This window comes from Rhinolophus sinicus, chromosome 12 (assembly GCF_057876585.1).
Source record: "Rhinolophus sinicus isolate RSI-liver-muscle chromosome 12, RSI-T2T, whole genome shotgun sequence".
In the NCBI taxonomy this organism is placed as follows: Eukaryota; Metazoa; Chordata; class Mammalia; order Chiroptera; family Rhinolophidae; genus Rhinolophus; species Rhinolophus sinicus.
Genome location: NC_142512.1, coordinates 41,015,369 through 41,030,821, shown reverse-complemented (window position 1 = coordinate 41,030,821; position 15,453 = coordinate 41,015,369). Strand labels below are relative to the sequence as shown.

Here is a 15,453-nt window from a genome sequence, read left to right as displayed (position 1 = left end):
GCCAGTGCCCACTCAAGGGGGTCCTTTGGTTGTCACAATGAGGGTGTAGGAGGGGTGGCTCAGGTTCCCTAGTTGATAGCCCTTTTGGGAATCTCAATAGATCACTTTACCTGTTGAGGGCAGCCAGATCATTAACAGATCTCCAGGCCAAGTACCATAGTTCAAGTCTCACAAAGACAGGTTTAGATTTTATTTCAAATTTTTGTATTTCTCCATAGCCCCTCATCTACCACCGTCCCTCATTTTATGACTGTTCTCCTTTCCCAAATTAATAATACAACAGGCAGACACAGGAATATTTTTTTGACTTTTAATGACTGAAGCAAAAAAGATCTAAAACCGCAGCTTCTGGAAGAACCATTTGTTCTTGCCGGTCTTATACCTAGAAGGGGAAGAAAAAAGACACCAATGACAAGAGGAACAGAGACAAAATTCCCTTCAGGAATTAGAACACCATACTGGAACATCCACCACCAAAGCCTACTTACCTCTCTTCGAACTTGACCTTGGCCTCCCGTCGGGCCTTGCGTTTTAGAGCAGGGTCTCTGAAGACATCTTTGTTGACAACAGTTTTGTCCAAGGGGATATCCACAGAGTACCTGGGGACAATGGTGGGGAGGTAGGATCAGCCCATCTGCTGCCAGGGCTTCACAGAGCCACCCAAGTCCTCCTGGGATACTGGGGTACCCAGGTCTGACTCCATAGGTGCAATCATCAAAAGCTGTCCCAAAGTCAAAGATTCTTGGAAAATTTACAATGTTAACACTCATTTATATAGATTCAAGCCATTGAAAAACTTCGTACTTCTCTATTTCCTGACCACTCATTTTCTAGCTAAGAAGCATCACTTTATTAGATCTTCTTTACTTTGATCATGGTGGGTAGGTGGCTAGCTTTCTGTTTGTAGTCATTGGATTTAATACTGTTCAAGTTCTGCCTATGCAGGGCCAGTCTCATTATGACAATGCAAAAGCTGGGTGGCTAGTTGTCCCAATCTCACCGCTTTCCAGCACTCGAGAAACAGCTTTGCTCTTTTAGGTCAGCAAACTAAGAGCGAACGTGAAGTCCCAGCAGTGAACTTTAAGGCCCACACTACTGGATTCCAGCAATTATTGTTCAGCACTCCTTCAAATCTTCTATTCCTTTATAAGCCTCGTACTAAAATAGTGTAGGTGCAGTGCAATATTCTGAAAGGCCAGGAGCCAAAGGGTCTGGCAGTTCAGTGGAACTGAGGGAGACTTGTTTTCACTTATTCACCATTTCTGAAAGCCTGTAACTATCCTGGAGAAGAACAGTGGAAGAGGGCAGGCCAATTCCTACGCCTCTGTTTACTATGGATGGAAACAAACTTTTACTCAACAAAGAATTTTCAGGTGAGAGGGACAGATAAAAGAGCAAGCTTGTAAGAGATTGTTCAATCCTGCTTGGCCAAGTTAGGGCAATCACCACAAAAAAAAAACCAAGAACGTGGCTGCAAGATGGATGAAAGGCAAGACTGGAAACACAACCACTTTGTGATGATTTGAAAATGATGTCTCTTCCCCACTCTGGAATGGGTGCAAGGTTGTCTCCTTATTCAGTGGGGGGGGGGGGGGGGGGGGAGAAAAAGCCACTTTTATTCCCATGCTTGAAATGCTCACCTTGTGGGCATGAGGTGATTGTAGTTATAAACTTTCACGAAAGATTTGATCTTTGACCTCTTAGCAATTTTCTTCTTGCCCATGGCAGCTGTCACTTTTCGGGGATAGCGGTCAATTCCAGCCACCAGAGCATGGCTGTAGGGGCGGTCTGAAGTGCCATCATCAATGTTCTGAATGAGCAAGAATTACATTGGTTATCAACTGAGGGCCTGATTAGGCCCCGTGCTGGATACAGGAAAGGCATGTATAGAAAGGATACTCCCATCCCTAGGGCTGAGACCCACCATTATAGAGAAAAACCACACAAAGCAGACACTGAGTACTATGCTAGATGCCCATAGTAGTAAGTAAGGGTATGGATGGTACGCATTCCCACCAGGAAGTATCTGAAAGGTTCCTGGGAGGTTAAGAGATTTTAAAATAACAGTTAACATTTATGAAGTGCTCGCTATGTGCCAAGCACCGATTCTTGGCACTTGACAATTCTTAACTTCTTCCACAATTGCACTGCTAGTAAGGGGTAGTGGCAGGATTCCAAAGCTGGCAGCCCAACTCCAGAAGCCAGTCTCAAGCAGATGGAGGAAAGGGAACCAGGGGTACACCAGTGTGCCCCAAATAGCCAAAAGCCGTGCTGTGTGTGGCCAGAGCTTAGGGACATCTAGAGGCTAAAACGGAGGTAGAAAGCAAATCGTGAAGGGCTAAAATATGGTGACCATTACGAATAGAAACAATTTCTCCTTTTTACAGAATCCCAGCTGCAGCACTTACTACCTGTATGACCTCAGGTGAATTACTCAACACATCTATACCTTAGCACTAAAATGGAATGTCCTATGGTTACTTCAAGGAATGGACATGAAAACACCTGTAAGGCAGTAGGCAATGTGTCAGGCACCAAGCAAGCATTCGATAACGTTGGCCAGGTGGAGGGCGCATTGTGTGTTACGTTCTCAATTCAACTCACGTTTGTGTTTATTTTCCATCTTCCTCTTCGGAAAACTCTCATGCATTCACCCCCACCCCCACCCTCAATGCTCAGTGGCTCACGTCCCAAAACTACTTCTTTAATTCCAAGCTTGTCGGCATTCCGAAACCGGCCCGATTCCCTGGAAACAAGGGCGTAGAAGCTCGCGAGGCGAGTACCTTCACGATGACCGCTTTGCGTCCGGAGTAGCGTCCGGCCAGGACCAGCACCACCTTCCCAGGTTTCATAAACTTGCCCATTTCTGCAGAGAGGAAGAAGGGGCCGCTCAGAAATCCGCGAGCCCAGGCTGAAGGCCCGGAACTTCAGACTACGCTCACTGCCGTCTCGGCCCCGTCCTGCGGGCCCTGCTCACAGGCCATGATCCGCTACAAAGCCACCAGAGACCAAGGAACTGAAAGTGCCCAGCGCCGCCCCGCAACTCGACCCGCAGGCTGAGGATGGCGGTGGATTGGAAGACCCTCCCCAAGGCTCTACTCACCGACAGCAGCCACTGGGGCCTACAGCAGAAAGGAAAGAGCCACTCTTCCTCTAACCTTTCACCCCAGAGGGAGGTGATATCACTTCCGGCCCCGCCCCTCAGGCTCGCCCCCGCCTCCTGCGTGACGCTTAGACTCTGGGTTGAGGGCGGAAGGAGCTCTCGTGGGGAAAGCAGTGCCTGGTGGTTTGTTTATTCAAATCAAACTTTATTAGCATCTCCGGGAGTAGACAAGAGCCAAGGAGTCCTGTCTTTCGCGTGCGCATGGAATAGCGAGGAAGGCGGCCACCTTGGTTGTAGTTCCTTTCTTTGACACTAGGAGGGGGACACAATTTGGAATTTACTTTTTTTCCTTGGCAGAGTCAGGAAACAAAATAACACATTTTTTAGTGCACACCGTGTGAACTGTTCGGTGTAGGAGACGAAGATCAATCAAACAAAGGTACTTGCCCCCAACATTTAGAGTCTAGTTATAGACATTACAGACTAGACTAAGCAGTGAAGGTGGTGAAGGATGATCATGGTGGTAACAGCAGCTGCTTGCCCTGTGCTAAATTGAGTTAATCTACTTACATATATTATCTCACTTGATCCTTATAACAACGCTAGGAGTTAGGTACTATTATCTCCATTCTACAGTTGAAGAAACTGTGGTTTAGAAATATTAAGTAATTTGCCCCAAGTCCACAGCTAGGAAGTGGTGGAGCTGGGAGAGATGCAAATAGCCCTTTTGCCCCATATACTGTTTACCCAGTCACCATACTGAGCACCTACTCTGCGCTGGGCACGTTGGGTAAGTCGACAGCCTATTTAATTTTCTTTCCGTTTAGACAGTTACCTCTGTCTGAGATTGAGCCCAATGAGTAACACAGATGGGATTCATCTCTAGGTTTGAACTCAGGTCTAGTTGGCTTTAAACTGAATTATTTCCCATCACTCACTGGAAGAGTGTTTTTAGATGGTTCTAATTTCGGTGTCTTCCGAGTTCAAGAGAAAGAGAAAGCACCTTACAGTTTTTACTCGTCTGAACATTGAAAAATCTGTAGGATTGGTCTTGGGCAAGATGTGGGACCAATCAGCGGTTCAATTCTCCTCTTGAGGGTCTCCAGGGACCAATTTTTCCTTGCAGCCCTCAGGACCCCATTCCAATGGTTTATCATCCTAATTATATACTTATGTTTCTACATTCAGTTAAAATATTTTCTGCTTTAACTTGGAATATGACATTTTAGAGTTAGAAGGGGCCTCACAGATCTACTCTGGTCTCTCAAAGAGGACAATTCTAGAGCAGCAAAGTCTGAGTTGGTGACGCAGTCTCCCCATTCCCAACCCAGTGCTCTTCCCACTATAACACACTACCCTCTGTGATTTCCACCTCCGTGATCTCCCAGCCTCATCTGCTTTTGTCTCTTTTGCTATTGCTTCCTTGGAAAATAGAAACCAAACCCAGAAATCTAATTGCCTTAGACTCTTCTCACAAACTAATTCTCCAAATCAAATTTGTAACTAAATCCTGTGAATTTTGCCTTGGTTTTCAAGTTTTCTTTTCTATTCTTTTCCCTAACTGATCCAGCCTGTTTTTTTCTTTTCTTCTCCAGTCCCTCCTCAAACTTTTGTGTGCATCAGAATTGCTTGGAATGCGTATTCAAGATGCATCTCCAACCTAACAGATTCCAATTCAGGTCTGGAGTGGAGCCATATGATCCATAGATTTTACTTTTGAGAAACTTCTCTAAACACAAGTCCACCACCACTTACCTGCTTGAACTATTTTGTTGGCTCTCTGTACCCAAGTTTGAACTCTCACTCCTTTCCTCTCTACCTTTCCTTCAGCATAAGTTCCTGAGCCCTCCATACCCTTCCTGTACCCCCAGGTTCCATCCAGCAAAACTACTGAGATCCAACCTCTTCTGGGCCTCGGCATCTTTCCTCATCCTGTTCCACGTGTCTATTCCTCTCCTCCACTGTAGCCAGGCAAAAATCCTATCCATCCTTCAAGGCCACTCCAGAATTCTCCCAGGCAGAATTAATCTCTTCCTTCTCTGTGTCCCCCAAGCAATCCAATCCATACTTACCTTTATTATAGGACTATTTTTGTGGGTTTGAATCAGTGGTTCTCAAAGTGTGGGTCCCAGACCAGCAGCAAAACTTGGGAACCTGTTAGAAATGCAAATTCTCAGGCTCTGACCCAGAGCTACCAAATAAAATATTCCGGGAATGGGACCCAGCAATTTAACAAGCTACCCAAATCTCCATTTAGCTTGGTATCTCCTTAGTTAGGTTGTGTGTTCCCTGAGGGCAGGGAGTATGTTTTAATGATCTCTTTCCTCAGCATCTAGCCTGGCCCAGGCAGTTGGTAGGCACTCAATAATGAATGAATGCAGAGCACCTTACAAATCTTCAATAATACTTTGCAGATCATACTTTTGCAACAGACCCTGCACTTTCTTTGGATACATATCCATGGGTCTTTTTCATTCGATTCTTGCATATTCTTAGACCTGGGGTGACTGTTCCTCTTCTCCTCTCTTGTCCTGTTTTTCTCACCCCAAGCCAAGGGCAGAGCTCTGTCCTTAGTTAAAACGCAGATGACATCAGTCACGAGCAGATACCTGATTGCTGGGATGCTGGCGGGATTCTGTCCACACATCTTCATTTCATGAAGAACTTGGGAGAGCAGGCTGTCTGCCCATTTCCCTGAAGCCTAGTCCTTCGGCAGCTGAAATTTGGCCAGGTATGTGGCAAATACCTTCTCTTCCCCAGAATGATGGTAGAGTGAGGAGGTGGACAAAGGAGAGAGAGGAACAAAAGATCTAGAAACAGCATGACACAATGAATATAAAGACCATAGAATGTGGATTCAGGCAACTGGAGTGCAAATCCCAGCTCCTCCATCATGTAAACCTGGACAAAATATTTAAACTTTCTGCAGTTTAGTTTACTCAGCTATAAAAGGGGAATAAATTGTCCTGCCTTACAAGTAGTGAGATTTAAATGAGGATGACACAAACAAAAATGCTTCTCATGATGATAGCACAAAGCCTTAATACAAACTAGTTTTTGAGGATTAGAAAAATACTGGGGTGTGGGGATGGGACTGGAGGCCTCGGTGAGATGGGATGATAAAGCCAAGGGCAATTTTCAGTGAATTTATTCAGGGGGCAAAAATCCACCACCAAAGCTGAGTTGATCTAGGGCAGAGGGCAGAGAAAAGGCAGAAAGGCCAGGAGCCAGACATGGCTCAAAGAAATGATCTAGATCAGATGGGTAGATAATGTCCAGACTTACAAAACAAAGCCAAGGATCCCTAAGGTCTTTGTAAGGACTCCATACAAAACACTAGCATTTTATTAGCAACCACAGATGTAGCATTTTTTCACATTTTACATTTATTCTGTTTCACACAGAACTAATTCTAATGAATTATCAACAGTACATCTTAAATAACATGTGGCTGAAAAAAAATTAAGTTAAAATGCACTATACTAGTGCAGACACAAAGTGCACCTGGCAATTGAATACATGGAACAATGCTGAATCAGTAGTGTTGGGAGCCCACTTGGTTTTTCAGAAAGTGATATGTTTTGCCCATCTTTGGTCAGTCCTGGAGCAGTATGCAGGCTGAATAACAAATATGAACTAAATAGGCTAAAATACTGAAAACAAAATAGGACCACTTGAGTCAGTTTTACAATGAAGTGCTCAATCCGTTGTCTGTCAACACTGACCGGCTGTAGTTCCCACCCCGCTGTAGTCCTTATTGCATGATCAGACCTCCTCCATCATCCAGCCTCCAGGGCAAAAGATCTAGAAACAGCATGACAAGTGGAGTCACAGCCCTGGAAAGAGTTGGTCACTCAGGTGTTTCCCTATCCACACTTGACTCAGATGGCAAGGGTTCTCTCGAGAAGTACATCTAACACACCTACTTCTGACAAGATTGTCAGCGTCTTGTTGGGAGGTGCACAGAGGAAAGGTTACTTGCCAGAGGACGTGCTACCAGACAGTGGTTGTCATTCCTTATAAACAACCAGCTCCAAAACCCAAAGACCATCACCTGTGCCATGAGATCACCTTGTCAGGAACAGATTTCAGTTCTTACCTCTACATGAAAAAGGGCTCCTATTAAAATCAACTTGTGGTTAACTCCTTTAGAAATGCTGTTCCCCGAATATTCCTGTTCCTAGTTACAGAGGCAGCTATGGAATATACACAGCCTCCCCCGACCCTGGCTCCCAGCTTGACTAACAGGAACCTCAAGTCGCCTATTTTCCAGGACCGACAACGCAGTCATAAAGAAAATGGTTAGAGCAACCGGGTTTTGTAAAAATCAGATGTGGCATGAGGAGTTGGTGCATTAACTGTGTGCCATAATTGCTTTCTTTTACACAGGCTCAAATGTATGTGCCACGTATACAATGTGGCTACACACCAGGGCAGAACCTTTGAACAGGAAGGTCTCCAGAATTTCTTTCTGAGATGCCAAGTTGGCGGGGAAAACAGACTTTGTAGTCATTTGGCTGGGGAAAAATGTCTTTACCCCTTTCTCCTACTCCTTTCTCCTAACCACCTATCCTTACTGAGCAAGGTGCTGGGGGAGGGCCGGGGCATTCTCATCAAAAGGCATCTTTGATGTTCTTGAGCTGGCGCACAGCCAGGTCGACAGGAAGGCTAAACTTGAGGTTGCTGAGGCGACTGAGCAGGTTGAGGGCGCTCTCAAAGCCGGTGAGTGCCATGTAGCTCCAGGGCTGGTAGTGGGGCTCAATGAGCGACCCGGACTTGCAGATGAGGTTCACCCAGGACACGAGACGCTGCTCATTCAGCGCCATGCATACCAAGGCCTTCAACTCAGAGTCTGCACTGCGCTTAAAAGGGTCGTGCTCTGTCAGCACCATGTGGATGGCTGTCAGTAGGCTCTGCTTGGGGGTCACAACGGTGCCTCCTGTAACAGGCAGGGCGAAGGACTGGGAGAGCTTCCGGGCTGGGGATTCCACATAAGCGCGGCCGTTCTTAGCATGGTAGTACTTTACAAAGAGCTCCCAGGGGTGCATGGCTTCCGGGGCCGAAGAGAAGGCTGGCAGCAAACAAGCAATGGGGGCCAGCATAAGGCTCATCCCTGGTGAGGGGGCGCACAGTCCATGGGCCAGGAGGTCCCTCACGGCCACCGTCAGCTCCTTCCGCACAGCCGTCGTCAGCTCGTCCCTGCCTCCCAGAGAGAGGTCCTGGAGGTTGGCAGAGGTGATGACGTGGTCATGTGGCTGGTGCCTTAAGGCTAGCTGCTTCACTCTGTCTACTGACACCTCGAGCCTCTTCAGTAAGGGGGAGTAGTCCCTGTCGGCCTGACTCCTTGGCCAGAGGGTTTGGGGGATCTGGGCCGTGGCACACCCAAACTGGCTAACAGCAAAGATCTGGAGCACTGCCAGCGCTCGCCGCATCACGTGCAGCCCCGTCTCCCGCACTCTCTTCACATCGTCTGCCTTTGCTGTTTAGAAAACACAATGACTCATCACTTAGGGCCATAATGGCACAGAGGTACATTCAACAAGTCACAAGCTGAGATCAACTCTTGCCTCTGAGTTATGTATGCGTCCCAACGAGGCCAAGAGCTACCCAGGGTGTCACTGGACTTACATTTTTTTGGTTAAGGACGTCGCTGGACTTCCTTTTTTTTGGGGGGGGGATTAATAGCAGCTGTATTGAGATATAATTCATGTACCATACAATTGACTCACTTAGAGTGTAAAAATTCAGTGGTTTTTAGTATATTCACAGAGTTGTGTAACCACCATCCACCCTGAGAAAACCCGGTACCATTAGCATTTCCCATTCCCCATTTCTCCCCAACCCCCCAAGCCCTAGGCAACTACTAATGGACGTCGTCTCTGTCATTTGCCTAATCTGGAAGCTGCACTTACGTTTGCTGCTTCCTGGAGGCAGTCTGCTGCTGCTGGTTCTGGCAGAACCATTTCCGGTCTTCCCACCGGCATGGCACTCACAGTGTTCACGATCTGCCTGTAAGGGGCTCCCCACTTCATCTGTAATCACAAGTTATAAAGAAGACATAACTTACTTAGCACTTTTATGGCAGATTTTTAAAGGAAAAATAATATTTACTAGCGCCTGTCACATGATAAGACTTTTACAAATACATCTTATTTGTGTAGCATGGTGACTGGCATATAGTAGCTGGCTCAATTAATATTTGCTGAGAGAAGGAAGCATGACTCATTTTATGGGTAAGGAGAGTGGGACTAAAGAGCTTAGGAAGCTGCCCAAGGACATGAAGCCAGTAAGTGGCAGAGTTGGGATTTTAACTCTCTGGTTCTAAAATCCATGTTCTTTCTACTCTCCCAGGCTGACTCCCTTACTGAGTGATCAAACCTCTTAAACAGCACACGTCAAGACTGGCACCTCTAGGTATTAGTACTCAGAATACATATAATTATCACGTCTGTCCACCCTCCCCTTCCCATCCCCTCCTCTGACCTTGGATGAAGTTGATGAACATCTCGAGGTCTCGGATCTGAGTTTTCAGCTGCTCAACCAACTGTTCTTTCACTCGGGCTGGGTTGACGATCTGAGCCACAGCTGCGTCCACACGCTGCCGAAGCTCTTCAGTGGACAGTGAACTGATGTCCTCGTTCAGATTCATGTCCAGTTTCTTTATTAACTCATCTATGATCACCTGTCAAAACCACAAGCAATGAGCACACCTTCTGGAATTTTCAGGGAGAGGGAGGAGGAAGAAGGAGACTCTTTACTAGTATGCCTCCTACCCTTCAACAGAAATCAAAGACACAGAGAACTCCCAAATTCGTGAGCAAATGGTGCAACTGCTGATCAAAGTGAGGACAGACCCTTTACTTCTCTGAGTGTAATAAGAACCCTTGGTTTCTCTCTGCCAGAAATGGCTCCTCTCACTGCACATGTCCTACCAGGCCAGACAACTTCCACTCGGAATAGTGTAAATCCAAAGTGGCTAATGAGCCAAAGAGCCTCATACTTAGTTTCTGCCAAGGCCTCAAAGAGAATACTGATTTCTCTTAGTTCTAGGCTTTCTTATCCCTGCTTGCCCTACTCTAGGCAACTAAAGAAAAATATTTACAAGACATCAAGGTATGTTACAGCCAAAATAGCCTAGTGATAATAGTAGGAACAAGAAAATCTAGATAACGTAACTCCAGCCCAGCCAGAAAACAGCCACATCACAGGGAGAAACAAACATATAGGGGAGGCTGTAGCTGCATTTCTACCAGTAGATTTACCTATCTACCCAGGTGTTGCTTAAATAAATATGGCATGAAGGCCAGTCCGGATTCCTGGAATATTTGTCAACTGGTTGTGGGGAAAAAGCTAGTTTACACTGTATGGTGTGCCCAAATAGAACTGTCTTAATGGTCAAATGAAAAAGTATTTTTGTCATCATATTACTACTATTATTATTAATAATAACCACCCAAAAAAGAGCTCAATTATCATTTTATAAAGCTTTGGCACTTGTGTTTCCATGTGTGAATAAAGACTGGTCCCATGTAATAGTAAAATTTCCCTTTGATTTGGGCCAGTGAGGGGATTCTTAGTAAGGCCAAGGGGAAACAAACTAGGAAAGAACGTCCTGTAAATGCTGGAAGAGACATGGTAACCTCAGTAAAGGTGGAGCTGCCTCTGGTGTCTACTCACCCGCTGTCTTTCCAAAACGAGGGATTGCGGCAGGGAGTCGTAATTGCCCTCTTGATAGGCAAATGTTTCCAGGTCATCTAGCTGGGTTTTGAGCTGCAGTATCAGCTCCTTTTGCTTCTCCCTTTGGGTTTCCAGACGTTCACGTTTCTCCTGCTCACTCTAAGATGAGAAAATACTTAGGTTTATTTCACAGGAAAAGGAAATTCAGGGCACATTAAGAATCCTCTCAAGCCAATAATGACTAGTAAAATATAAAATGTTTCCAAATAATCCAGATGAAATACAGAATTTTAAAGGTAGGTTCAAAAACAAGAATAATTATTTCATCTAGAGCAATTTATTAAATGTGTGTTTTAATTAAGAAAGCATTTGTCCCTCATTGGAAAAGGATGTTAATACAATGGGGCCTTTTGTTAAGACTGCTTTTTTTCCTTCTTTCAAAGGTCTAGTTAGGATTGAGACCATTTATTTTAGCCAAGACAGTCTCCCAGGAATTAAACATGCCATCCTCCATAGCCAATTACTACAGAACAACTCCTGAATATTTTCTGCAGCCAAATTTTGCAAGAGAATCGGGAGGGAAGGGTGTAGAGAAAGGCTTTATAAATTATAACCACTTTTTGAAAGTTCAGAGCCTCTCCAATGTAACTACAGACTGCAAAATCAAGTAAGAATAAACGCAGATGCCAGGAGCAGCGAAAAAAATCTAAAAGCCAAGTTAACAGGGGTGGGAAGGTAATAAAAGTCTGGTCAATTTCCCTGAGCAGTGACTCCTTTTCCCACTGTTGGCCACCAGGTAGTTTCTGCATTTCAATTATTAAAATCCCTTTAAGGTGGCAAAGTCTTGCCAATATATACTCAAGCACTGGTCCTTCCATGCCTTTTGAGTATCAAAAACAAAACAAAGGAAACGCAGCAACTCATGCGACTTCAAGGCTGCATTTGAAACTAGAAATCTATAGGATATTAAATTTAACCTTAAAATGGTACTTACCAACCCCTCCACAAGTAAGGTACGAGAGAGAACAAATGAAAAACAACACGTTAACTTTTTGTTCAAGCTATGTACAAAGCAATACTCTCGCTTTAGCTTTATCCAACATGAAAGCAAGCCTTTTCTCAGGATACTCCCTCTCCAATTCTTTCTGGGTGTTGTGGTTCTTTCCTTAGGACACTGTCCCTCTCCCCTTCTTAGCGCAGGCCTAGCTATCTTTTAAGTTTCCTTGATTTCCCCAGGCAGAACTGTTCGTTTCCTCTTGTGTATTTTGTACACACTTCTACTCTAGCTCATGTCACATTTTAATTATTTGTTTAGAATTCTGTCTCCCCCAGTCTGTGAACTCCTCAGAGATAAGGGCCTCGACTTTGAACCCTCAAGGCTAGAACAACGCTAGAACAGGGTAAGCTCTCAACACACATCTGTTGTACTGAACTGAATCAGGTACAGAATGACACATTTCAAATACAATTGTCCCCCTTTATCTGCGGTTTCACTTTCTGTGGTTTCAGTTACCTGTGGTCGAGGTCTGAAAATATTAAGCTAGAAAATTCTACAAATAAAAATTCACAAGTTTTAAACTGTGTGGCATTGTGAGTACTATGATGATGAATTCCTGAGCCTGACCCTTCTCCAGGGCATGCAGGTATGCACACCGCATCTACTACCCGCCCATCAGTCACTTAGTGGCCATTTTGCTTCTCAGGTTGACTGTTGCAGTATCGCAGAGCTTGTGTTCAAGTAATCCTTATTCTACTTACTAATGGCCCAAAGCAATTTCTATAACATTTATTACAGTATATTGTTATCATTGTTATTTTTAAATAATTTTATAATTTTATCATTGTTGTTAATCTCTTATTATGTCTAATTTATATATTAAACTTTATCATAGGTGTGTAACTATAGGAAAAACCATGGTATGTATGTTTGGTATTATCCAAAGTATCAGGTATCCACCGGGGGTCTTGGAATGTGTCCCCCTCAGATAAGGAGGGACTACTGTAAGGAACTCTGACTGAAGGCAGTTGTCTAACCAGCCTAAGAAGCAAGAACTGGGTAAACTTTCTTTACATTTTCATTGTATCCCAACTTTATGAAACCAAGAAGAAAGAAACCAGTCATAAATCCTGATTTCGTTTTCATGAGAATGTCTGAACTCTGCTAGTTCCAGTATGCTGTTTATTGGAACGTGAGCAAATCAGTTTAATAGGATAGAATGAAGAGCTCCAGTGCAAAGCAGGAAATAACAGATATAAGTTCCAGTATGAAATGAGATAAAATACTGCTTTAAAAAAATTTGGAACAGATAAGAAGTAAATCATATGGTTCACACATATTCCTCACTTTGGCACTACCTGTTCGTGTGTCAATATACGCACACATTACAGCTGTTTATTAGGTGTGTGTGTGTGTGTGTGTTTTCACTTTTATTTATTTTAAGTGTTTTTCCAGGACCCGTCAGCTCCAAGTCAAGTAGTTGTTTCAATCTAGCTGTGGAGGGCGCAGCTCATACTGGCCCATGTGGGGATCGAACTGGCAACCCTGGTGTTATGAGCATCACGCTCTGACCAACTGAGCTAAAGGCTGCCCCCCCATTAGGTATTTTTGAGCACTCCTTTTTTTTTTTTTTTTAAAGTTGTACTCTGTTTCCAAAAGTGAAAATTAATAACCAGAAGAGCACCACATCCACGGAGAACCTTTGGTGCTCCTTACCCCTGAACAGGGCCTGGCCACAGTAATTCTATCCTTTCTATTCCTTAAAAGTGGCAATTTGAGGTGGCAGCTCCTTGTTTGTGCAAGCTGCTGTGGGTATATGGAGAGGAGGGTGGAACAGTAACACAGGATTGTACTGGAAATATTTCAGATTAAAACAAAGAATTCAGTATCTGTTACTTATAAATCTTCTTGGTTAAAACCAATTTAAGTGGGAAGAAAGCCACATGTGGGTGGTAACTTGAAGAATAAAAAGGTGGAGAAAAGACAGTGAGTCTCTTTAATACCTATGTACAACTGTGTCCTTCCAGAGATTCAAAAACTGTAAGAAAACGTTCCCTTGGTATAGTACACAGATTCTCCTAACTTCAAGGGGTCAGCTAACTGAATGAATCTTGTCAGTTACCAGAGACACCTCATTTAGAATACTTAGTTATTAAGCAGGATGGGGAAGGAATTTTAAAATACCAGTATTAGGAAATTCACATAATCAGGAGTTGTGTTTCTTGGTGGAGTCTTTAGGGTTTTCTATATAAAGAATCATGTCATCTGCAAAAAGTGACAATTTGACTTCTCCCTTCCCAATCTGGATGCCTTTTATTTCTTTCTCTAGCCTGATTGCTCTGGCTAAGACCTCCGATACTATGTTGAATTACACTGGTGAGAGAGGGCATCCTTGTCTTGTTCTTGGTCTTAGAAGAAAAGCTTTCAGTTTTCCACCATTAACTATGATACTAGCTGGGAGTTTAATGTATATGGCCATTATTATGTGGAGGTACTTTCCTTCTATACCCATTTTACTAAATGCTTCATTCATAAATGGATGTTGTATCTTGTCAAATACTAGACGTTGTGTTTCTTTTAGTTACTAAGATACTCTGCTGGTCACCAAAGCGCTCACTCTGACAAGAGAGTCTAAAGATGAAAGATTCTCTAGATTCCAGGAAATCACAGACAGAGTAGATCTAAACTTCCATGAATTCCAATTCACTTGCCTTTCATTAACCAATTTTCCCAATTCACAGGGTGGGTGCAGTCTATCAGCAAATGTGCCAGGACTTAGGTACTTTATGAGTTGATGGCAAGGTGAACCCGACCAGCATTGCTTTGGTTGCTCGCTCTGTTGCCCTCTGAATACTCTCTTCGCTCACTGCTCCTCTGCCCTTCACCTCATAATACCTTCGTGGACACTGCTCACCATCAGGTTCCCAGGCATCTCTGTCCTCCTGCCCTTCAGCGGGCACCATACACCTGTCTGTCTTCCTGTCTCCGACGCACTTACTCACCTAGAGACCGGTCGGGTTCTCACCACCGCTACCTTTATCCTCCTCAGCATCAGTACTCACCTAACCTCCCTATTCCCATACCTTCCGGGCCGGGCCCCAGCTGCTCACCTGGTCCTCGCCCCGTAACCGTGGCCGGTCCCCCGGCAGCCCGTCGCCCTCGTCGCTGGCGGAGTCCTCGAGCTCCCCGTAACCCAGGACATGAGGGCAGCCACGGAAGGCGAAGTCCTCGAGCTCGCGCAGGAGGCGCTGCTGCTCCGCGGGAGCCCCGCGCACCACCTGGCGCAAGCGGAACTGCACTTGAGCAAAGTGCGAGGAAAGCGCGAGCAGCGCCGAGTCCAGCCGTCGCCGCTCTGCCCGCAGCCGCCGTAGTGTCCGGCCAGGCGAGTCAGGCGGGGACCCCGGGGCCGCTCCGGGGTCCTCGGCCGCCGCCTCTTCCGAGAACGCAGTCGCCCCAGGCCCGGCCTCCGCTACCGCTCCCACCGGGGCCCAGCGCACCGCCTCGCACGGTGGCAGCGATTCCTCTTCTTCCTCCTCTGCGTCCTTCTCCTTTGCTCCAACGGCCGCCACCACCGTTACCGGCTCCGCAGCTGCTTCGACAGCCGCCATCTTCCCGGAAACACCGCCACACGTCAGCCGCGCCCCCCTGATGCCATGGCAACGGCGGCGCGCTGGCT

General features: G+C 45.4%; 2 protein-coding genes and 1 long non-coding RNA gene across 3 annotated transcripts; 1 reads left to right on the top strand and 2 right to left on the bottom strand.

The window, feature by feature from the left end:
- Window positions 1–296: 296 nt before the first annotated feature.
- On the bottom strand, window positions 297–3,241 carry RPL27 (ribosomal protein L27). Its single transcript, XM_019747671.3, has 5 exons — window positions 3,104–3,241; window positions 2,784–2,866; window positions 1,641–1,810; window positions 489–599; window positions 297–382 (listed from the first exon to the last, which is right to left on the bottom strand). Exons 2-5 carry the CDS (start codon window positions 2,862–2,864, stop codon window positions 334–336), a joined length of 411 nt encoding a protein of 136 aa, XP_019603230.1. The 5' UTR covers window positions 2,865–2,866; window positions 3,104–3,241; the 3' UTR covers window positions 297–333.
- Window positions 3,242–3,393: 152 nt separating this feature from the next.
- Window positions 3,394–9,593, top strand: LOC148756558 (uncharacterized). The gene is made up of 3 exons (XR_016018060.1): window positions 3,394–3,542; window positions 5,654–5,834; window positions 9,455–9,593. It is a non-coding gene; the product is annotated as an uncharacterized LOC148756558 (long non-coding RNA).
- RUNDC1 (RUN domain containing 1) lies at window positions 6,414–15,448 on the bottom strand. Its single transcript, XM_019747667.3, has 5 exons — window positions 14,888–15,448; window positions 10,781–10,939; window positions 9,587–9,785; window positions 9,016–9,135; window positions 6,414–8,582 (listed from the first exon to the last, which is right to left on the bottom strand). Exons 1-5 carry the CDS (start codon window positions 15,383–15,385, stop codon window positions 7,717–7,719), a joined length of 1,842 nt encoding a protein of 613 aa, XP_019603226.3. The 5' UTR covers window positions 15,386–15,448; the 3' UTR covers window positions 6,414–7,716.
- Between the last annotated feature and the right edge of the window lie 5 nt (window positions 15,449–15,453).